A 25,251-nucleotide genomic window follows, 5' to 3' on the forward strand; every position below is an offset into this window, starting at 1 on the left:
GTGAGGAACAGCAGAAAGGTCATGTGGCCAGCCTAAAGAGCACAGGACAGAGAATCATGTATAACAAGGTTGGAAAGAGAGGTTAGGGCTAAACCTAGACTGAGCCTAAGGTCAAGAGGAACTCATTGGACTGTACTGACCAGAAAAGTGACATGATCACCTCTTAACTTTAGGAAATGAACTTCAACAGCTGTGATTGTGGAAGACGGATTGGAGTAATGAGAAAGTTGGGGGGGGGGATGCAGAGATCAATTAGTAAACTATTGCAGTGGACCAGGTAAGAGGGTATGAGAGTATAGATTAGGGGGTGGTGGCTGGGGGGAGTTCAGAGAAAGAAAGAAATCTGAGGAATATGGAGGTATAAGGGCCAAAATATGCACATGTGCAGTTTGGGAAGAGTATAGAGTCCAGCAAAATGCAAAGATCGGAAAAATGGGGGCCCTTGACAGAAAGAGGAAAGTTCAGAAAAGGTTTTGGGGAAAACATAAAGAGTTCTATTTTGGACATACTGAATTTGAATTACCTAAAGGACCTCCAGTTTGAAATCATTAAAGGACAGTTGGAGATGTGTGGCTGTAGCTCATCAGCTGAATAGAGATAATTAAACCCACTGATGAAGCTGATGAGGTCACCAAATTTTCTCATTCATAAAATGAGGAAATTGGAATCCATGATCCCTAAAAGGTAAAATTTCAGGAAATGTGAAGCCATGGAAAGAAACTAAGTCTTTGTTTTGATTACATTAAGGCTTTTTTTAATACATCTAAGGGTAGTTGAGGAACAGAAAAACATGTCTAACGTGATGGGCATCATGTTTGGAAATCCTGAAAAAGTACATTTTTTTTGGAGGGTGTATGTGTAGGGGTGGCAATCCCTAAGTAGAAAAAAAGATGTGCTTAGTCATTTTTATTTTTTGAGGGCCTCTTACTATTTCTAGCCAAACATGTTAATAGGCACTATAAGAGAAAGACAAGAATAACAGCACAAAGTACCAGGGATGAGAGGGAGGTGGGACACAGTAAAGGAATCAGTAAGGCTAGATTAAGCAATAAACAGTAACCGGAAAGCCAAAGCCAAGACTTTGAATTCCAAGTGGACACAAAAGCAGGAATAAGTAAGCTAGTAAATATAAACTATATAAATACACATTAAAATATATAAACATAAAAATAAACTATATAAACTATAATTTCAGATTACTGAACACTGGACAGGAAAAAATAATGTTTAGGAGAGTAAGGAAGGAGGTTAGAACTGCAGCCAAATCACTGAAAAGGGGTCTCTTGGTAAACAAACAGCTTTTAAAATACTAACAGTCCTAGCTTACTTGAATAGCATCAGTTTACATAGTTTTTCTTACTTGATACTCCCAACAAAACCCGTTTATAACCTGGGAGAACACAAAGAGAATTCGAGGTCACAAGAGAAGTCACAATGGGAGAAGTAGAACCCAGTGCTCTGGGTTATGAATCACGGTGGGGGGGGGGTGACGAAACGGACACGACACATGATGGGGAGGGGGACTGAAATATCCTCGGAAGTATACTTTCCATTCTTTTTTTATAGACAAAACCCTACAGGCTTTGAAAAGCCTTCCTGGATCCATTAGAAGAGGCCTGATGGCTTTCACAATTAGACTTGGGACTTTCTTTGTTTCAGCTGTAAGTGAAGAATAATCCTCAGGGACCAACTGGATAAGCTTATTGGTGTTGGTCCTGGGCTTAGAATATTATTGGTGATGATGCCTTCTTCCCTTCAGAATGGCCCAAAGCCAATGTAGAAAGAATCAATCTAAATGATTTTTGGTCTAATCCACAAGGGTCCTAACCTGAGAGATTCAAAAACAAAACCAACACCATTTTCCTCCCCAGTATTTTAATAACTGTAATTCATTATCATTAGTTTCCTTTGCAATCCCGTGTATTTTATGCATTTAAAACTTTATTCCGGGACAGCTAGGTAGCACAGTGGATAGAGCACTGGCCCTGAAGTCAGGAAGACAATCCGGCCTCAGACACATGACACTTACTAGCTGTGTGACCCTGGGCAGCTCACTTAACCCCGCTTGCCACACCAAAAAAACCCCCCAAAAACCCTTTATTCAGAGCGGGGGGCAACAGGCCTCACCAGACCCTGCCAAAGAGAATGGTGTAAAAACCTCTTCTCTAGTCTTCACAATGCTGACAGATGTCAAAACATACTGCTCATACACTGACTTTTTAGACTTGTCTGCCATCAACCAAAGAAATTGGGGGGGGGGCCTCAGTTTTCTCCTCTATAGACTGAATTAGATTGCCTCTGAGGAGACAAACTGAGCTAGGCAAACCAGAAGGACCAGCTAAACCTAGGCTGATTTCTACTTGAGAAAGAAATTGGGGAGAGTGGCTTGTACAGGCCGAAGCCTAAAGGCTCAGAAGGAGGGGGGAAGGAAAAGGAGAGAAGTGCACAAGAAAGGCAGCTACCGGGAGGACAGCTGAGTGGGAGTGTGTGGGAGGGTGAGAGTGGGTGTATGTGGGGGACACCTGGGGAAGAGAAGTGCTTAATGTTTACTGAAAAAGGAGAGTGGGGGAGGGAAGGGGGACAGAGAAGGGGAAGGAGAATGAAAGAGGACAAGGGCAGAGAAGAGTAAGAAATAGAGGGGGAGGGAGAGGAGAAGACAGGGGTAAAGGAAGAAGAAAAACGGGGAAGGGAAAGGGAGGATGGGAAGAGAGGTGGGATGGGCAGAAGAGGAAAGAAATAAAGAAGAGGAGGGGGAAAAGGAGAAGAAAGGAGGCCTACTTCCTTCCTCGCCCCTCCTCTCCTTCCCTCTCCTTCCCTCCCCTCCCCCACCTTCTTCAGCAGCTCCCCCAGGTCTGGCCGGCCCCAACGCGCCTCTCATAGCTCCGAGGAGCCGGAGCGCAACCTGCCCGCCCACGGTGGATCAAGGGCCCTCGGCGACCCTTACCACGAACACAGCCTCGGGGATGCCCAGGTGCCCGCGGCGCCCGTTTCCTCCCGCCGAATCGCTGGTGCTCGAGAGCTCCTTCGCAGCAGCCATCTTGAAAGGAAGTCGAGAAGCCCCGCTTCCTTCCGACGCCAGCGGACGTCACGGCCTCTTCCGGGAGACCTCGAGCGACCTGCTCCAATCAGAGACTGTCTTTGGATCACGCCAATAACTGAGGCTGCTCCCATTGGCCCGGCTCCTAGATGGTGGCAGCTTATTGGCTGCTCGGCGGTTAACTGGCAGGAAGAGGTGGGACACAGCGCGAAAGCCTGAAAGTGAAAGGAGCGGAAAAACAAAAGGCGCCAGTGACGTAGCGAAGGAGGCGGTGCTGGGGCCGCGAGATCCGGGCCAATCCGGATTCTCTGAACCCTCAAAATGGCTTCAAGGACTAAAGCTAAGAAACATTTTCCAAATGCTTCCTAGGCACTCTTGGAGGACCCATGAATGCCAAACGGTCCTCGGGCCCCAGAAACCTTGAGTTCGAGTCCCACCTCTGACACTCGACACTGCTCTGCGCCCCCGGGAAAATCCTAAGCTGTTGCTGAGCAGGTGCTAACCTGCTCTAGTAGGGTTTCCTCATCCCTCTATATTCCAATGAACTCAGGACCATTCCCAACCACTCCCCTGCTCCCCCTTCAATGCTCCAAGATGAAAGGGAGGAAGAAAGGGGCAGACTGGGTTCATTTTTGCGTGGCAGGTCGAGATCCTCCTCTGCCATCCCTAGCATTAGGGTCCCCAACTGGGATCCGTGGGCCCATTCCAGACCCAAAGCCAGCTCTTTTCCCCCACCGCCCATGCCAGACTCCACAGTTCACCATGACATACAGACGGCTGAGCCCCTCCCACTCATTTGGGGACACATCTACATTCAAACCGAAGAGATGCGAATGAAGTGGGTTTAAAAAGTTTCCTGGGGGGCGGCTAGGTGGCTCAGTGGCTAGAGCACCGGCCTTAGAGTCAGGAGGACCTGAGTTCAAATCTTGCCTCAGACACGTTACACTCGCTCGCTGTGTGACTCTGGGCAAGTCACTTAACCCTAATTGCCTCACCAAAAAAAAAAAAGTTTCCTGGAATAAACGAATTTAATAACAATGTATCTTACTTAAATGAAAAGCTATAGCCCACATTGCTCAGGGGCTTGTGCTTGCAAAGCGTTTTACACATGTCAACTGAACCCCACAACCCCATGAGGGGTTGGGTGGGTACAAATATCATTATTCCCAATTTTACAAATGAAGGGAGGCTAAGGGGCAGGGAGCTAAGAGATTTGTTTTAGGTAAAACAGTTTAATGAATATTCAACGTTCAGCAAGCATTTATGAAGCATCAGGGCGTTAGCTAGGTGGCACAGGAGACAGCACTGGACCTGAAGTTAGGAAGACCTGAGTTCAAATTAGGTCTCAACACTAGCTGTGTGACCCTGGACAAGTCACTTAACCCTGTTTGCCTCAGTTTTCTCATCTGTAAAATGAGATGGAGAAGGAAATGGCAAATCCAGTATCTTTGCAAAGAAACCCGAAATGGGGTCACAAAGAGTCAGACATGCCTGAAAACAACTCAACAATTATGCACCCATCAGGCACTGGGCTTACAAAGGTGGAAATGAAACTCCTACTCTCAAGGAGCTTGCATTCTACAGAGGGAAAACAACAGGAACACAAAAAAGTAATTGGGAGGGGAGTATTTGAGTTTAATTTGGAAAGAAGCTAGTGACACCTTGAGGTAGAGGTAAAAAAGGAGTACATTTAGGAAAAAGGGAAAGCCAGTGCAAATGCAAAGGTAGACTGATGGGATGGAGGTCACCTGGGAGGCCAGTCTGCCCGGTTCCCTGTGAGGAGGGTGGTAATTTCCAATAAAACTGAAGATAGGTTGAGCCCATACTTCAGCAGGACTTAAAAACTGCAAGCTAAGCATTTGTATGTCATTTTAGAAAAAGTATGGAGTCAGTGAACATTTGATCAAACAGTTGGCCTCATTCAGTTTTAGTTCTACAAGTTAGTGGTTAAAAATTGCAAATTCCTATGGCTGTAAAAATGATTTTTAAATGCTTAAGTTTGGACATCTACTTCTGGGTATGGGCGTTTTATTCCTGGCACAAAAATAAACATGTAGTACACTTAAAAGCAAGTAACTTTGGTGAGAAAAGTGTCAAAACACTTAAAAGTAGAACAATGGAACCAGCTGGATAGACATTGTCTAAAGACACAATAATGCCAGTGCCTTCTCTGTCAAACTGTAGGGTGTGGATAATGAAAAACTGGGGGATACAATTAGAGGATTAATACTTATCTGTTAATCAAACTGAAATCTTTTCATTTTGTTGTTCTCTAAAGGTCCAAAAGCAGGTTTTGAAAACGAGAAATTTTGCACACCAAGTTCTGTTTAATGCAGTTAAACTTTTTATTATCTAAGTAGCCCACATCATGATTAGCCATTTTAATTAATATTAAATTTCATTAAACTTTCTAAGTCATTTTATTTATATATAACTGGCTAGATAGTGGCATTAACATTTAGTAAACTCTTATTTAAAGGTGCTGTCCAGTGTAAAAGGTGTGTGAATTCCTTAATAGGATATTTTTAAGACTGTAGCATTACAGAGATGTGTTTCAAAGAGTATATTTACATATTTAATTTTTAAAAAATAATTTCTTACTTTAATGTGGCATGCACAATATTTTAAGGCTGGATGGCATGGAAACCCTAATTTCCCTGTTTTAAGCTCATTAATACTGTATTTTTAAAACTACCTAACTGTTCAAATCAGTCAAACCTACTGCAACAAATAAACGGGGGGACATCTCTGTAGAACAAAAGCCCTGGCCCAAGTCCAGAAATTAAAGATAGCTGGCATAATAAAACTAGAATAACAAAAGAATCTGGATCATTTTGAGGGTTTGCTGTAAACGAATGTCCTAAGAAAACAGCTTCTGCAACTCCTTAAATGTTGGGAATCAACTCTTCATAACTACGTTTATACTTCAGGGAGTTGTGATCAATGTATGTGGCTGTGCCTTCCAGGAAAAACCTCGAAGCAGTGGAAAGCAGATGCAATATTCTATTCCCCATCTCTGGCTGGCCCACCTGCCAATGGATAATGGCTATTTGCCTTCCCCCCTCTCCTCCCCTTCTCCCCTTCCCTTCCCTCCTTCCTCCTTCCTCTTTCCCCCCTCCAGCTTGAAGACTATTTTTACCTAAAAGCCTTTACTTGCCATTGAAAGGTTTCTCAAGTTAAAAAACTGGATTTCACACCACGATGATGATCAATAAGAATCTCAAGAGCACTGGAATTCAAAGTTAGTTGTTTTTTATTACACTGGAAGAGAGTGCCCTGGTTCTAACCCTATGCTACCCAAATGGCGATTGTTCAATCTCTTCTTCTCTGTGCCAGTGGTGAGCTGTTAGCACATCTCCTGCCCTTGGAGCTCTACATGAAGTGACTCTGTAAGGGGGAGAGGGGGGAACAGAGAGAGAGAAAGGAAAGAGAGAGGGAGAGAGATGGAGGGAGAATGGAAGAGAGGAAGAGAGGGAGGGAGGGAGGGAGGGGGGGAGAGAGAGAGAGAAAGGAGGAGAGACAGAAGGGGAGAGAGACAGAGAGAGAGAGATACAAAAAGTAAGTCATTTTGAGCCATTTCTTTTGGTTTGAAGTTAACCAATCACTAACATTTTTTTCTTTTCACAAACTCTAAATATCTGCTCCTTAAGTCTTAACAGCGTTTAACACCAGAGGAGACAGAAAGATCAGGTGGAAGATGCCTCTAGGCTGAAAGACCTGGGCTCCTGGCTGGGCTCTATTACTTAACAATGTGACATTAAGCAAGTCAAGGTCATTTTCCCTCTTGGGACCTTGATTTCCTCATCTGTAAAATGAGAGGTCAAACTAGATGATCTCAAAAGAGCCCTTCCAGTTCCAAATCTATGACGGTATGAACTTTTATATCACTATAGACATCACACCTGAGCAAAATTGTGCTGATAATAATTACTCAGCAAAACAGAAAACAGCTTAAACCAGACAGCCGAATGCACACAGTACCAGGCTCAGCATCAGGAAGATCTAAGATCAAATTCTGTGTTAGATAATTACTAGCTGTGTGACCCTGGCCAAGTGATTTAACCTCCCTCAGCCTTAGTTTTCTCATCTGTAAAATAGGAAGAAAGGGAGGGAATAAGTATTTACACGGTTTCAGGTACTGGGCTTTACAAACATTATTTCATTTGATCCTCACAACAACCCTGGGAGGTAGGGGCTACTATTGTCCCCATTTGGCAGTCAAGCTGATGGAGGTAAAGAGACTTGCACACAGCTAGGAAGTGCCTAAGGCTGGATTTGAACTTAGGTCTTCCTGACTTCAGGCCCTGCACTCTATTCCCTGCAGGATAATAACAGCACTTAACCTAAGTACTAGCCATCATCATCACCACCACCACCACCACCACCACCACCATTATTATTATTATTAAATTAGACAAAGCTCTTAGATCCTTTCCTACTTAAGTCACTTACTAGAAAGACTACTTCCTTGAAGATGTATTACTCCAGGAAACTGTGAAGTTAGGCATTCCCAAACCCAACCTTTCCCCAAAGCTTCCCTTTCAGAAAATCTGTGGACAAGACTAGGCATGTCTCTGCTGAGGGAACCTTAAATATTTCACTTTTGGAGGATGTCTCATAGAAAGGATGAAAATGAAAGAAAGTGCAAGAACCAACGAAAAGGTCCAGGTAGGTGCAGGGAAGAGGAAGAACAGAGGAGAGGGAGCAGACTACTTTCAATTACAGATGACTAGTGTTGAACCCTTTCTTTCATGACACTGTCTTCTTTTATAAATGGGGAAATGACAGAGAGGAACAAGTAAAAGAGAAGATGATGGAAAGAAATAAAAAATTAACAATCATAACAGTAAACATGAATAGGATGAGTTCTCCCATAAGATGGAGAAGGGTAGCAGAGTGGATTAGAAAGCAGAATGTGTTGTTTACAAGAAACAGACTTGAAACAAAAAGATTCACAGAATTAAAATGAGGGGCTGAAGCAGAATTTATTATGTCTCAGGCAAATTTTAAAAATGGAGGAGCAGCAATCATAACCTTAGACAAAGCAACAGGAAAAAGAGACATGTTAAACGAGAGAAGCAGGGAAACTACATTATGCTTAAAGGCACCATAGATATTAAAATACATCAATACCTAATATATATGTACCAAATGATACAGCATCAAAATACTTAAAGGGAAAATTAATCAAGTTGCAGGGAGAAATAGATAGCAAATAGATAGTTGGAGACTTCAATGTGCCCCTTTTAGACCAAAAAAAAAAACCTCAACAACAAAATCTTTTAAAAAACAACAACAACAATAACAATGATAAACAAAAAGAAGTTAAGGACCAGAATAGTTAGACATGATAAACCTCTGGTGATTGCTGAAGGGGAATATAAAGGAACATACATATTTCTCCACTATGTATAACACATATATAAAAAACAACTGTATTCTATGGCATAAAAATCTCATAACAACGCAGACAAATAGAAATAATAGACATCTTTTACTGATCAAGATGGAATAAAAATTATAATCATTCAAGGACACTTGAAAGAAAAGAACAGAGACTAATAATTTAGCCCTAAAGAATTGGTGGATCAAAGAACAAATCACTGAAATGATAGATAACTTAATCAAAGAAAATGACAACAAGTAGACAACATAACAAAACTTTTGTGAAGGAGACAAAGTAGTCCTAAGGGGAAAATTTGTATCACTAACACTTTGATCAAAATAGAGAGAAAGAACAGATGAGTGAATTGGGCATGCAACTTAAAAAATTAGGGAGAGAAACAGGGACTGAACCTATAGGTTTTTTAATATGGGTAACCTCAAGATGAGGAAACTCTCACTGCCAAAGCAAGAAGGCATCTTTTCATCTTAAAAAGTGCCCAGAGCACTGAAAAGTCAAGAAACTTGAGTAGAATATATAAAATAAATTATTAAAAACTATTTTGCTCAATTATACACCAATAAAATTGATAACAAGTGAAATAGATGAATATTTACAAAAATATAAACCATCTGGATTAAATGAACAAAAATAATGAATTTAACTCAATCTCGGGGAAAAAAAAACCTAAACAACCCATAATGGGGAAAAATGGATTTACAAACAAATTCTATCAAGCATTCCATGAAATATTAATTCTAATATTATTAATTTGTTTGCCAAAATAGGAAAAATGGAATCCTTCTAAACTCCTTCTATGATACATATAGGGTCCTGATATCTAACCCAGTAGGGAAGGAAACCTATAGACCATTATCTCCAAAGAATATCAATATAAAAATATTGAATAAAATATTAGCAAAGAGACTACAACATATTAAAAAGATTATACATTATAACCACATTGGATTTATAGCAAGAATGTAGGGCTGCTTTAATATTATGAAAACTATAACCAGATCATATTAATAATAAAAAATCATCATCATCATCATCATCATCCTATTAATAGAAGCTTTGGACAAAAATACAATAACCTTTTATCTGAAGAAAAACCATAAATGGATTGCTAAAGTTAATTTACAGTTTTAATGCTATGCCAAACAAATTATCAAAGGGATACTTTATAGAACTCTATAAAATAAGATTCATTTGGAAATCAAAATATCTAGAATATCAAGGGAAATAATGAGAAAAAAAAGTAAAAAGGCAGAGGGAATGGTATTTCCAGACCTTAAATTATATTATAAATCAGCAGTAACCAAAGACTAGAATAGACAAGGGAGACTCAGAAAAACCTGAATTTGATAAGCCAGGAAACAAATTACCTTGAAAAGAACTCCCTGTCTGCTAAAAGCTACTGGGAAAACTGCAAAGCAGGCTGGCTGAAGTGAGCCTTAGACCAACCTTAGAGCAAATACCATATTTCCCACTGAATTCACACTTAGTATGTGACCTGAACACTCAAGGATGCTGTCATGATGAAGATGAAGAGAAGTAGGACATATGCCTTCCACAACCATGGATAAGACACAGATTGGGATGCCAAAAAGGGATAAAGGCAACACAGACAAATAAAGATAATTTTGATTACATGAGATTGAAAAATTTCTAAACAAACAAAATGAATGCATCTAGGATAGGCAGAGAAGCAGCCAAAGGAGAAAAAGTTTATATCAAGTTTCTCAGATAAGGGTTTGCTATGCAAGACACAGACAACTAACACACTATGCATGCTGTTGTTCAGTCATTTTTCAGGCATGTCTGACTCTTCGTGATCCCATTCAGGCTTTTCTTGGCAGTATATGCATATGTACCTACATATATAAATATACAACATACACACACATATATGAGTATATGTCATGTATATCATGTGTTTGTGTTGTTCCAAATCACTAAAAAGAAGAGCAATGCAAATCGCAACCACTCAAAGGTTTTCCCTCACAGCCAGCAAATTGGCCAACAAGTGGGAGGGGTGGTGGAAATACAGGCACACTCATATACTGTTGGTGGAGCTGTATAGTGGTACCAACCATTTTGGAAAGCAATTTGGAATTGTACAAATAAAGTGGTGAAAATGCCCATACTATTTGACCCAGAGATTCAATTACTAGGCATATCCCCCAAGGAGGCCATTGATAAAAAGAAAGTCCTTATATATGCGCCCATAAAGTTAAAGCAATACTTTCTGGAATAACAACGAATTGGAAACAAAGCAGATGTCCACTGATTGTGGAATGGCTCACTACACTATGGTCCATGAATGTAATGGAATACAACTGTGCTGTGAGAAAAAGCCTGGAAAGATCTACATGACTGATGCAGAGCGAAGTCAGCAGAGCCAAGAAAACAAGCTACACAATGACTACAACAATGTTAATGGAAAGAACAAACTACAGAACAATCAAAAGTGAATGCTGGGAAATTACTAAGAATAAGCTCGGCCCCAAAGATGAGATGAGAAGATGCCCCTTCTACTCCTTTGCAGAACATCACATTGTTTTCAGATTTTTTCGATGTATTGATTACCCTTTGCTGATTCTTTTATCTTCATCCTCTTTTTTTTTCTTTTAAAACATTCTCTGTTAGATGGCTCTCTGGGAGGGGGAAAGCACCATATTATTTGAAATAGTTTAATTATTTGATATAGTTCTAGAAATGCTAGCTTTAGCAATAAGACAAGAGAAAGAAATTGAGAGAAAAGCATAGACAAAGAGGAAACAAAATGACCACATTTTGCAGATGATATGATTAAAAAAAAACCTAAAGCATTAACTAAAAAGTTAATTGAAACAATAACTTCAGTAAAGAAACAGGATATTAAAATAAAGCCACAAAAATCATCAACCTTTCTGTATATTACCAAGAGAGCCCAGAAGAGCTAGAAAAATAAAATTCCATTCAAAATAAAATATCTGAGAGTCCCTCTACTAAGACATACTGAGGAATTATATTAATACAACTACAAAACACTCTTTTCAGAAATAAATACAAATAACTGGAAAAATACTAATTAATCATAGTTGGGCCATGCTAATATAATAAAAATGATAATACTCCCTAAATTGCTTTACAGATCTAGTGGCATGCTAATCAAACTACCAAAGAGCTATTAAATAGAATAAGGAAAAATAATTTAAAGTTTCATCTAGAAGAACAAGTCAAGAGAAATCATGAAAAAAAAGTGAGCACAGGAAAAAATGTCCTGTGAAGGCAGCCAAGGGTGGGGAGGCAGGTCATCACTGATGGAGAGATGCTTCATAGTGGAGAGGAGGGGGCACTGGAGGTTTTGGTTGTCGCTGTTGTTGGTTTTTTAAACCTGACCAACTGATTTATTTATAGATTTTTTTTTTAAAGTATACAATCAGTTCAACATAATGGGTACAAAGTTGAACTGCTCGTCTGTGTCGCCCTCCACACTTCTTCCTTCTTTCTGTTCATTCTCTTCTCTGTATTTCGTTAAGGCCCTTTACTTTGTTCTTCTTTCTCACTTTGCCATCACTATCACTAGTTCTCCCATCCCCTCCCCTTGTCCCAAATATGAAGACTCAAGCAAACAAATTCCCCAACTGGCCATGTCACAAAATGCACATCTCACTCTGCCCCTGAGTCCAATATGCTTCACCCTGGTTCCTCTGGAGACAGGCTTAGCCATACTTTGATCAGAGTTGTTTTTCTTTATGATGTTATTGTCTTTGGATCAATGGCTCTTGGGATTCTGCTCACTTTATTCTGGTTTAATTCACATATCTTCCAAGGTTTTTCTGAATCCATCTTTCTTCATTTCTTACTGCCCAAGAATATCCATTAATTCAGAAACATAAAAGGTATCTAATAAGCATTTTTTTAATTATTATTTAGACATTTGAGGATACAGAGAGCCAAGAGTCAGCCAGCAAGGTGATTGTAATACATGATCATCAGTCTTGGAGAAAAGATCCTTTAGCTGGAGGAATCGTGGAGGATGTGGGACTATGAGACCCTGTCATTCCTTGTCATTCATGGTAGCCCTATTAGTTTGTTTAATTGTTTTTCTTTATTACAAGGAAAGTCTCACTGTTGTTAGGAAGAAAGAGAATGGTATAAAGTACAGCTCTATGTCTATATCAACAGGGAAAAATAGGGGTGAGGGCTGCCAGGAGAATGATGGACATTTGCCACCACTTCAAGAAGCATAGGAGGGAAGGACCAAGAAGTGAAAATGAGGGCCAAGCTTAGGGCGAGTCAACATCATCAAAATGACAACACTCCCTAAATAAATTTCCTTATTTCGTGCCATAACAATCAAACTACCAAAGAATTACTTGACACAGGCGTCAAACACACAGCCCTACTGAATCAGATTAAAATGTAACTGGGAAATATTTCACAAAGAAAATGAAAATACAATAAAACCTAGGTAACATTACATTTTAAAACCAAGTCCGTATGTGGCCAACAATAATCTTTATATATGGATTAGTGGCCCCCATTTCTATTTGAGTTTGACAACAAAGTAGTAACAAAATTCATATGAAAGAACAAAAGGTCAAGAATGTCAAATGGAATAATGAAAAAAAAAATGGGAAGGGAATTTAGCAGAACCAGATCTCAAACTATACTACAAAGCTGTAACTGCTAAAAAACAATTTAGTAAGAAACAGAGAGATTAATCAGTAGACCAGATTAGGTGCTGAACATAAAATAAACCCAAGACCTTGGCTTTTTTTTTTTTTTTGGGGGGGGGTCTCACTACCTGACAAAATCTGCTATCTTTAGAGTCATATGAAAACATGTTCCAACTCACTAACAGTCAGAGAAATGCAAATCAAAATAACTGAGGCCTATCTCATACCAATCAGATTAGCAAAGCTGATGAAAAAGAGAAAATGACAAATGTTGGAGGGGCTGTGGGAAACAGGCATGTTGGGGGCAGCTAGGTGATGTAGTGGATAGAGCTCCAGCCTTGGAGTCAGGAGGACCTGAGTTCAAATCCAGCCTCAGACACTTGATGCTTATGAGCTGTGTGACTCTGGGCAAGTCACTTAACCCCAACTGCCTCACCAAAAAGAACACCCCCCCAAAAAAAGAAGAACTTGATTTTTACTAGCTAGCTGTGTGACCCTGGGCAAGTCACTTAACCCCAACTGCCTCAAAAACAAACACACACACACACACACACACACACACACACACACAACACACAAGAAACAGGCATGTCGATAAACTATTGATGGAGCTATGAACTGGTCCAGCCATTCTAGAAAGTAATTTGGAACTCTGCCCCCCAAATTACTAAACTGTGAATGCTCTTTGATTCAGTGATAACACTACCAGGTCTATACCCCAAAGAAATTTTTTTAAAAAGAGGAAAAGAATCCATCTGTACAAAAAAATATTTATAGCAGTTCTTTCTGCAGCAGCAAAGAGCTGGAAACTGAGCGGATGCCCATCAATTGGGGAATGGCTGAACAAGTTGTGGTATATGACTGTGATGGAATACTACTGTGCTATAAGAAATGATGAAAGGGATGGTTTCAGAAAAGCCTGAGAAGACTTGTATGAACTGATGCAAAATAAAGTGGGCAGAACCAGGAGTATAATTTATACAATAACAATAATACTGTAAATGAGCAGAAGCAAAAGAATAACTTCTAGAATACTGACAACACTGTCAAGACAAACAACTGTTAAAGACTTAGGGAGTCTGATCAACACAATGACTTGGCATGACTCCAGAGAACTAATGATGAAACATGGTGCCTACCTTCTCCCAAAGAGGTGAAGGTTCAGAAGAGCAGCCAGGGACAGACATTTTGGGATGTGGCCAATGTGGAGATTTGTTTTGCCTGTGCTTATATGATACAATATTCTGCACTTCTTTCCATTTCAGTGGGCAGGGGGAGGTGGGAGGAGTCAAAGAAATGCTTTATAAGTTAAAAAAAAAATGCCCACCTGAAACCTGAGGTGAGGAGAGCAGGCCAGCTCTACACAATGGTGTGACTGGCACTGAAAGGCTAACTAAGCCTATTAATGAAGAGAGCAGAATGGGTGTTTCTTTTTGTCTAAATAGGGGTGTGAGAGCATCCCAGAAGCATACAAAAAGTGTTGACCCCTGACCACGAACACTGAGAAATCCAGTGAAGAAAGAAGAGGAGGACAATCCAAAGTGAAACTCTCTTGTACTGTGTCTACTAGCTCCAAGAGCTCTGCTAACACTGAAGTTCAGCACACTCTTTATCTTCCAACGTTGGCTCATACGCTCCCCCTTCAACCTCCAACATACCTGGGGCCCAGAGACAGGAGCAAAAGGGTTAGTGGTCCTTAAGCCTGGCTGTGCATAAATCAAGGGCTGGGGAGCCATGAGGGGGACTGCTCCCAGTGGAGTCTGTACCTATGAGTTGGAAAGGACAAAAAAGGAAACGTGAATCAGTAGTGGGGAAAAGGTGCATTGAACAGTTCTCCCAATAAAATATACAATGTCAAGAAAAATAACAGTATGTCTCCCACAAACCACATGCTATATAGCAAGTCAGTAGACATATGATACAAGCCAAATATCCCATCTTCTAAATTTAAGGAGAAACAAAGAAAAAGAAGACACCACCAGCTGGTAAAACACACTGTTTAAAAAGTCAACTTATGGAGAAAAAGAATCTAGATAATATACACCAATAACCTAACTCCCTCCTAATTGCCACTTCTGGCAACGGGCTTGCAGGCAAGACCCCTAAATTCATAGCAATATTCTTAAGGCCTCTTAATCTCAAATTTTCTCAACTGTCAAGTCAGGAGAATACTCAGATCACCACCTCAAGGGTAGAGACAGTTTCACTAAGGCACCTAGGTAGCATGGTATGCAGGGCCTGTAATCAGCAAGACATATGTTCAAATGTGGCCCCAGACACTTGCTAGCTGCATAACTCAGGACAAGTCACTTTGCCACTGTCTGTCTCAGGTTCTTCATCTGTAAAATAAGGATGAAAATAGCAGCTCCCTCCCACGGTCATTTGTGAGGATCAAATGAGATGATAATTGTAAAGTACTTTGCAAACCTTTAAATGCTAGACAAAGACTGGTCATCATTAGTATTGTTTTTGTATCCCCAATAGCCCAGCATAGAATGGGTGTTGACTAAGTGCTGGTTAAATCTAACCCCAACCTCCCAGGGCTGTTGTGAAGCAAGTACTTTGTTAACCGTGAAGCACTAGCTAGAGAAATGGGAGGAAGTAGTTGTCATCCTGGGCTGCCATCTTGAATTACTCCCTTTTGGCCTGTCTAACCAAGCCATCACCTGGTCCCCCCAATGCAGTTCAGAGTGCAAGATCTCAAAAGCCATAAATAACCTAGAGCAGAAAAATCAGGTGAGGTGAAACAAAGAAACCAAGTAGACCAGAAACTTTTAAAAAGAGATATGCCAGGCCGGCCAAGTGAACCAAGAGCCAGTCAACTCTCTCTTATCAGTATATGCCTTGTCCACATAGTAACTACTCCCGAGCAAAGGCCCCCAGGCATGTCTGCCTGAGGACCTGTTCTCATGGCTGGCTTTCTCTGATATCCATCTACTTTGTCTGGTGGTTTTCTTGGTGGGCCATAGCTTCTTTGCTAATGCCATCTATGGCTTTAACCCATTACTTAAGATGGAAAAAAAAAAAGAGAGTTCTCCATGTCCAGTTGTGGTCCTTGAGAGGCAGGAGGGGACCAAGGTTTGCTCTTTGCTTCTGAGGCCCTGACACTGAACAGATCCCACTTTTCCAAGTATCCAGCTGAGTGCAGAGGACACAAAAATAATCTGCCAAGCTGGGCTAACCCTCTTCTCTCCTTCCACGTGAAAAGATTCGAGGTTTATTAAATGAACAGATTGTACACACTCATATTTTGGCATAAAGTGAGGAAATGGAAAGGGATTATTCAGAGGAAAGATCAATGAGAGGGTTTAAATTCCTCATCTCTCCTTAAACTCTGTGCAGGCCTCCCTAATCCAGCATTATCCACCACTAGGACTAAGGGGCTACTGTGGGGGAAAGCAATGTCCCTGGCACCTTGATTTTTTATCTTGTGTTTGTTGTGGGCCCCCCGCCCATCAGTGCCAATAAAGGGTCTACTTCTCTTACACTCAGGCTAGTGGACTTCTTACCATGCCATATACAGGCAGCTGATGTGTAGTCACTGGATAGGATATGGGGACAGGCACCTGAAATAATGACAAAAAAAAAGCATAACATTATATTTGATTAACATTTATGAGGTGACAGAAAATGAAAAATGTATTCTAGGACTTTTCTTTTTTGGGGGGAGAGGGGGTGCTGTGATTTCACTGGTGGAGGGAACTTCCAATATGAAAATGATCTTCACCATTAGAGCCTGGCACATAATGTAACTTTTAGACTTTGGAGAGTTTCCTGGGGTCCTGATCACATGTCCATGGTCACAGAGCTAGGAACAGCAGGACTCAAACCCAGGGCTTCTTGATTCTCTACTATATGAGTGCTTGCCAATACTAAAAGATCACATTTCTAAGAAGACCTACACATCCAGGTTTATAATGGTCTCTGTTTAGGCATTAGATTTTCAGAGAAGAGAGGGCTGATACAGCTTACAGAGTACCCTGCCACAGTTTCACTTCTTGACTCAATTCTGTCTAGGGATCCAGGCCCAAAACACTTTCCTCACAATAACCCCTCTACATCAACCTCTAGCAAGAGGGAAGCCATTACTTCTGGAAACTGCCCATCACACTCTGGACTCATTCTAAGTGATAGGAGAGACCAAAATCTGTCACTGCAGCTTGCCCTACTGCTCCCAGTTTGATCCTCTGGACCCAAAAGGGGTAAATTGATATCCTCCTTCACATGGCAGCTCTCCAAATACTAGAAGATAGCTATCATGTGTCTCCTCCAGTTAACTTCTCCAGGCTAAACATCTTCAGATGTCATGGAGAATAAGTAGCTTTGAAGAGAAAGTAGTTGACTTTACACAAGTGATAGACTTCCTAAAAACCGTAACAGATCAAACAGAAACTAATGATTCCAAAGAACAGCAATACATAGTAAAACAAAATTAAAAAGTAAGCTGGTATCAAAAATAACTGATCTGGAAAACAGGTCAAGGAGAGATAATTTAAGAAATCACTGGACTTCTTGAAAACTATGATTTAAAAAGAAACACAAAACTCCTGGGCACTATATTATAAGAAATCATAAATGGAAACTGTCCAGACCTATTAGAACCAGAGAGCAAAGTGAAGCTAGGAAGAATCTGCTGATCCCCTCCTGAAAGAAAACCCAAAAAGAAAAGTCCTCAAAAGGAATGATATGGCCCAAATCCAGAGCTCCCATGTCAAAGAAAAAATATTGCAAGCATTGAGAAAGAAGCAGTTCAAATACCAAGGAGCCACAGGCAAGATCACACAAGACCTGGCAGGTTCTACAATAAATGAGAGGAGATCTTGGACTATAATATTCTGAGAGACAAAAAATATGGGCTTACAGCCAAGAATAATTTATCTGCAAAACGGAATATAATCCTACAGGGAAAAAAACAGATCTCTAATGAAACAGAGGACTTTCAATTATTTCTTATGAAAAGATTAGAACTGAGTAGGAATTTTGAAATACAAACACAAGAGTCCAGAGAAATCTAGAAAAGTAAATTTATTTGAGCAATTGGAAGCGGCTGTATGAAGTAGTGCTAACACTGTCCTGGGGTTGGTGGGGGCAGTGTGGAAGGAGAAAAGAAGTGTCTCTTCAGAACCTTAATGTCTTCAGAGGGATTTGAGGGAGTTAAATAAGAAAAACAGTGGATCTGGGAGCAAGGTGCATTGGTTCTATTCCAAGGGTTGGAAGAGAGGAAAAAGAAGAGAGAGAAAAAGGAGGAATACACCAGTGTAGAAAGGAGAAAGAAGGGATAGAACTTACTATTTCTCATTATTGGGATGGATGAGAATATAGAAACATGGAAGAAAAGGTGTAAGAGTGAGCATCAGATGAGCCTCACTAATCTGAAATGGACAAAGGAGGGTTGCAAACACACATACAAACAGTTTGGTGTAGAAATACAAGATTACCTGCATTCCATCTTCTTAGATAAAATGTACAACCTAATGTAGTAGCTTGTCAAGATCTTTGGGGATCTTCTGTTATCCCATTCAGCTGTGTCATCTGCCAAGTTACTGACACAATTGGTGAATATCGCAGTGCCAACAGCAGAGCCTGCAAGACTACCTTCTAAGTTGCTATCCATTCATGAACAGTTCCTCTTTGGGGACGGTCATTCAACCAATTCTGCAGTAACCACTTGAGTGTTCCCTCATCTAACACTTGACAAAGTCTCTCAGGTCATCATTGTGAGAAAGATGGGAGATGAATACATGCTCAAACTCATCATTACAACATTAATGGAAAAGTACAGCATGTTTAAAAAATGTCTTTCATGACCCACATATTCTCCCCTGGCCACTCTCACAACCTGTGTCCTAGTACGTGGGATGAATAAGTAAAACAAAACAAAACAAGTGTGCGCTTGTGTGGGGAGCAGCTATTACCATATGTGGAACAGAAGAGATGGCAGCAGGACTCCAAGTGGTTGATGTGCTAGTCTTCACCTGCCAGTTCATTCCTCCTGTCATTTTCTTCTCAGGGGGCTGATTCCATTGTATGTCAGATCTAAAATGAGATGTATTAGTGAGCCTTTTCACATGGCGGCCCCTGTCACAATGAGGAAATGAGCTGAAAATCCAAGCAGCCAACTATTAAGCAGCTCTTGCATGCTGAGCTCTGAGTAGGATGCAAAATGTAGATGACAAAGGGTATTCATACACACACACACACACACACACACACACAAACATAACTATTCAAAAGAGACACTAAGTCCAAAAGAGAGGTATAAATCAAGTGAGATCCAAGGGGGTAAGGGGGAAGCCCTCCCTCTTGGCCTCTTTCTGTCACAATCTTCCTCATCCCATTTGGCTCAGCTCAGGCACTATCCTTTTGACAGCCCTCCCTGATCTACATGTTAGAAAGTATTCTCCCCACTCCCTCAAAGAGTCCTAGAGCCCTTGGGCCAGATCTCTCTTTGGCCCCCATCATCTCCCTACCATTTATTTACTTACCAGTCTGCATGTCATATATCCAACCAAAAGAATATTATTCATTCCCCAAGGCCAGGGGCTGCCTGGAGATAGTTTCTGGGAGCTGCTCTGCCTATACCATTCACCTGCCTAAAGCCTGCTTCCAAAGGAGGAACTTCCTGGCATGACAGCAGCACCCCCCTAGCTTATAATCAGGGTACCATTAGCCTCTTTCTTTTTCCAGGGAGGGAGAACCCAGAGAGACCCAATCAAGCCTTCACAAAAGTCATTTCCAAAACTACTGCTAGGGCCAGGTTCTTCTACTTAAGATCACAGATTTAAAGATGGAAGAACTGAGTTCAAATCTGATGTCAGACACTCACTAGCTATGTGACCCTGACTCTGGGAGAGTCACTGAACTGACATCATTTTGTGATAGCGTCATTAAGAGAAGATTCTATGCCATCAGAGTGTCATCAAACTTTGTGATATCTATCGAGTGATATTCACATTCACAGCCCAGGGCTCCATGATTTGGCTACTCTGCTCAACTGAGCCCCAGATCAGCCCAGCCTAAGCAGCATCCCCTTCACCCCCCCCCAACATAATCCTTGGGGCCAAATTGCTCCCTGTATTTAGGTTTTGCCTAATGTCACATGTTTGTGAAGCCCATGTTAGATAGGCCATACCAGTGTGTATGCACCTCAGGAGAAAAAACACTGTCCCCCTCCTCTAGGCTGGCTTTCCTTTCATTTTCTTCATTCATGTACTTAGCATGGTAGCACGAGGTGATCAAGAAGCTGTCCAGGGGAAAAAGGAGGGGGGAACAACTGTGTGGATGGAGGATGACAGAAGGGGGAAAGCTGGGATACCATACAATGATAGGGCAGTCAGGCTGAGGATGGGCTGGGCTGAGCAGAAGAGCCAAATCATAGAACCCTGGGCTGGTCAGTCTTGGCCAACTGAGCAAAGAATGAGGAATATTACAGTGGAGTCTGGCTACACTAAAGATAGCAAATGATCACAAGAACCCTAGAAGATTATTGCAAAATGAAGCTATTTGGGGGCAATGGTGTGTAGGTGATGGAAGGATAGATGGATGGATGGATGGATGGATGGGATGGACGGATAGATGGATGGATGGATGGATGGATGGAAAAGTACCACTGGAATAACAGTGGCTTGGGAGGTCGTAGCACTGGGTTCAAGTCTCAGCTGGGCCACAGGCAACCTCTGGGACCTGGGATCAATCACTTGGCCTTTCTGGTCCTCATGTGATGTCCTACCCTACGAGGTCCTTTCAGCTCTAAATCGATGGTCTTCAGCTATTTAAGTGCTCATCACCCAAGATAAGTTTAAATCTTTCAGCTGCCCTCCCACAATGCCACCTGCTTGCAGGACTCCTTTTTTTTAAGCTCCTGGGCAGGGGGTCCCATTCATGGCAGTGTCTTAGACTCAAGTTGAGAACTTTTAACAAGTGATTCTGGGACTGAACCTGTAACAGGCTTTAGTTTCTTTAGCCTCTCCTCCAACACTGAATATTAGCTGCCCTTTTTCAAAAAATAACTTACTTTTTGGGGCTCGCTCCGAAGTCAAGATCTGTTTTAACAAAACAAAACAAAAGAAAGTACATCACTTTTCTTTAAAGTGCAACTAGAAGGTGCCACAATGGGTAGCCATGGAGCACTAGGCTAGGAGGCAAGAAGATCTGAGTTCAAGTCCAGCCTCAGATACTTCCTAGCTGTGTGACCCTGGGCAAGTCACTTCACCTCATATATACACACACACATAAAATTTTCCTTATCTAGCAGTCCATTATGTGTAAATATGTATACACACACATATATATATATATATGCATGTACACATACACGTTATACATAAATTTTCCTAATCTAGTAGTCTAGTAGCAGTAACTCTCTAAAGAAAAAAAGAGGGGCAGCTAGGTGGTGCAGTGGATAGAGCACTGGCCCTGGACCTGAGTTCAAATCTGCCCTCAGACACACAACACTTACTAGCTATGTGACTCTGGACAAGTCACTTAACCCCAACTGCCCTCAAAAAAAAAAAAAATGAGGTTAGTTGAAGTTACTCTTAATGTGTATGGAGAGAGAGAGGGAAGGAGGGGGAGGGAGAGAGAGAGAGAGAGAAAGAGAGAGAGAGAGAGAGAGAGAGAGAGAGAGAGAGAGAGAGAGAGAGAGAGAGAAAGAAGAGAGAAGGAAGAAGGAAGAGGAGGAGAAGAGAGGAGAGGAGAGGAAGAGACATATATATACCTAAATGTGTATATGTATATACACACCGAGGTTATACCTCTGCCTGCCTCAGTTTCCTCATCTGTAAAAAGAGGATCAAAATAGCACCTCCCTCCCAGGGTTGTTATGAGGATCAAATGAGGTATTCATGAAGTGCTTAACACAGTGCCTAGCACTTCACAGGTGCCAAATAAATATTAGCTATTATCATTATTATCAGTAAGCAATCAAACTGAGCACTTACTTCCCATGAGGTTAGCAAGGGAGGTGTCCAGGTCATTCCCAAGAACTGTCCCGCTCTGCTGGCTGAGCACAACGTCTTTGTGCTCCTGAGCAGCTAAGGGTGGTGGGGCTGCGGCGTTATCTATGCCCAGACCTGCAAAGAAGACAGGAATCAGAATCAGACCTGGCCAGATTTGTCTTAAGACAATGAAGCCAGAGTCAGCTCTCTGCTCTGGCTGGGAGGAGCCTCAGCTTCTCCGCAAGTATGTGTGTGGAGGTGGTAGGGGGAGAAGTGGTGGGGTGCTGTGGTGACAACTAGACTTGACTTGCGGATCTGATTTCCAACCCCTTAAAAACAGGCCCATGTGGCAGTTTTCACTTGCTTAATGAACCGCCATTTCTGACCAGCTGGCAAGCTAATGAGACTTTTTTGGTTTCTGCCGTAAGGCTTTCTTATTTTTTAAGCTAACATTTCTATAGCCTTTATTGGATGATCTCATATGAGCCTCACAAAAACCCTGGGAGATGACTGCTGTTATTATCCCCATTTTACAAGTGAAGAAACTGAGGCAAACAGAGCTAAAGTGACTTTTCCAGGGTTCCACAGCTAGTGTTAGGAGGCAGGATCTGATGTGTAGGTTTCCTGATTCCAAGTCCAGAACTCTCTCCACTAAGCCACACTGCCTATAAATAAGCAATATAGAAACCACTTCATGATTGGAAAATTCTACTCAGTGATGGTCTGGATGTTGTCTCAATGGATACTGAGAACCAATTTAACATCCTGAGGTATTTATGTTAGTGTCCATTTTCCATGCTTATGAATTAATGCCTCCAAAGAAGCAAGAACTAGACAGCTGTCTGTACCCAAATGCCACATTCTAAATATACCTTGTGAGCAAGTATAGAGATCGTATGCTACTCTCCCTGCTCCTTACTGCTCATGTCCAGAGGCCACAGAGGATGGAAGTGGGACCACAGGTGCTTTGGACCACAGGTGCTTCAGACCACACTGGGCTGCCATCTGAGCCAAATATCCCAAGCTTAATAAAGGCCCAAAAGCCTTGCTGCAAAGGGTACCACTGTCCTCCCAGGGTACCCCCAGGGATGAGGCAACAGCCATTGACTTTGGAACCCTGGCTCTTCAGAGTCATTATCCCACATAGCCAATAAGGTGCCATATCTTGTTGGTTTCACTTCCACAACCTCTCTCCCATCCTTTGCTGTCTCTCTGCTCACATGGTCACGTCTCTCTGCTTCCAGTCTGACCCTTCTCCAACACATCCTCCATGGAACTTCCAAAGTGATGTTCTTAAAGTACATCACCAGGTCACTCCTTCCCAGGAAACATCAGTGGCTCCCCACTGCCTCAAAGACCAAATAACAAACTCCTCTGCTTGGCATTTAAAGACCTTCACAATCTGGCTCCAGCCTCTATTCCCACCCTGATTTCACAGTATTCCCCCTCAGTGTCCATGCTCATTTCATGCTCCAATCAGACTGGCCTGACTGCTATCGCCCATATATAACATACCATCTACCACTTCTAGGCCTTTGCAATGGCTGGGTCCTCCCATGCCTGGAATGCTTTCTCTCCTCGCCTCTACCACTGCCACCCTAAGCCCCAGGGCAAGGCCTGTCTTTTGCAAGGGCTTCCTAGCAGATCTTCCTACCTCCCCTCATTCTTGTCTCTTTCTCTTTTACTCTACTGCCAGAACCATCCTTCTCAGCAAGGGCCTGCTGTCTTCTTCCCAAGTGCCTGGTAAGTAAAGACTCTCAAGCCTGGCTTTAGAAGCCCTCACTGAGGGGCAGCTAGCTAGGTGACATAGTGGACAGAGGTCTGGCCTTGGAGTCAGGAGGACCTGAGTTCAAATCTGGCCTCAGATATTTGACACTTACTAGCTGTGTAACCCTGAGCAAGTCACTTAACCCTGACTGCCTCACCAAAAAGCAAAAAAATAAAGGTGAATATATTATTTGTGTGTGACCCTGGGCAAGTCACTTAACCCTGATTGCCTCACCAAAAAAAAGGACTCACTAATAAGCCCCACCCTCACCCTGAACCCCATTCTCCACCTTTTCCACTCATTTTCCTACAACTCTGCTTCGTGGACTCGGGTTCCAAGCAGACTATGCCACTCTGGTCCTGGCACTGCCCTTCCAACATTCTCCCTATAAGGTCCTCCTCCTTCCTCTTTACCTGTTGAATTCCCAATCATCCTTCAAAGCCCAATTCAAGAACAACTATCCCAGATGCCATGATACTCCTCCCATACATTCGATCACCCACAATACTGGGAGCCCCAGGAGGGCAGGCACTCTCTCTTTTCTCATTTCTTAAGGTCTGAAACAGCAGGAAACATACAGAAAACTCTCTCCCCTTTAGGAACAGCAGGTTACCAGTCAAAGGGATAGGGATGGGGCCTGGGAGTTCATTGGTTTAAGAAACTTCTGGTGGGGAAAATTCCTCTCTCTAATGCAGCTCAGCTTCTCTTCTGCAACTTCTAGTCTTTGAATTGTTACTACTGTGTTCAATTTAATATATACTTTAAAATTCTTTTCTTTTAAAGTATGCTATATTTGGAGTCAGAAGAAAGACCTCTGGTCAAACCCTGGTTCTGCTAATTTACTGGAAAAAATATCATTTACTTCTCTGAAAAGGTAGGGGGACCACGAATGTGGGACACTACATACACAGTCAAGATCAGATTGGTGCCTTAGTTTAGGAGAAAAGCTTCCTCCCCTCCCTTTCTTATTCTCTGTTATAAGGGACACATATCACGGGGTGAGATATATTGGGCAATAAAGATGATATAAAACAAAACCAGCTGTAGATAAGATTTCTTAAAAATGAAGAAAGGGCCATGGAAATAAGAGCTTCACCAGAAAGAAGAGAGCTATTGGCAGCTCTCGGCCCTAAGAGAAGGTGCCAAAGCTTTCCCACGACATCGTCTTCAGGAAATCTGCATTCAAACATCTTACAGGCTGGCATGGGGGCCACAGAAGTTGCCATGGACCAGGCTACAGAATATGCTCACTATTCCCCATCTGTACCTACAGTTGACTGGCCATGCCAGCTCTTGCTCTATGAAGAATTGGCTAGTGTGTTTAGTTCTCCCCCATCAGACTGTAAGCTCTTTGAGGGCAGGGCCTGTCTTTTGCCTCTTTTGGTATTCCCAGCTTTTAGCACAGTGCTTGGCACAGAGCAGGTGCCTAATAAAAATTTATTGACTGACTGATTGAG

At 41.9% G+C, this 25,251-nt stretch overlaps 1 protein-coding gene across 4 annotated transcripts in view; it reads right to left on the reverse strand.

The window, feature by feature from the left end:
* VBP1 (VHL binding protein 1) overlaps positions 1-25,251 on the reverse strand; it is a 66,940-nt gene that overhangs the window by 16,994 nt on the left and 24,695 nt on the right. Inside the window, exons 14-19 of one of the 4 annotated variants that reach the window (XM_020975657.2) lie at positions 22,030-22,149; positions 21,105-21,132; positions 19,006-19,126; positions 16,600-16,656; positions 14,749-14,856; positions 6,273-6,424 (exon numbers count right to left, since the gene is read on the reverse strand). In XM_020975657.2, coding sequence (XP_020831316.1) covers positions 6,410-6,424; positions 14,749-14,856; positions 16,600-16,656; positions 19,006-19,126; positions 21,105-21,132; positions 22,030-22,149 — 449 coding nt within the window. In that variant the 3' untranslated portion in view covers positions 6,273-6,409. Of the gene's footprint in view, positions 1-2,944; positions 3,059-6,272; positions 6,425-14,748; positions 14,857-16,599; positions 16,657-19,005; positions 19,127-21,104; positions 21,133-22,029; positions 22,150-25,251 lie in introns of those variants that run through there. The other 3 variants (XM_078147887.1, XM_020975631.1, XM_020975630.2) reach the window with 3 other exon arrangements.

Source organism: Phascolarctos cinereus, unplaced genomic scaffold (assembly GCF_003287225.1).
Source record: "Phascolarctos cinereus isolate Bilbo 61053 unplaced genomic scaffold, phaCin_HiC Scaffold_8;HRSCAF=390, whole genome shotgun sequence".
NCBI lineage: Eukaryota > Metazoa > Chordata > Mammalia > Diprotodontia > Phascolarctidae > Phascolarctos > Phascolarctos cinereus.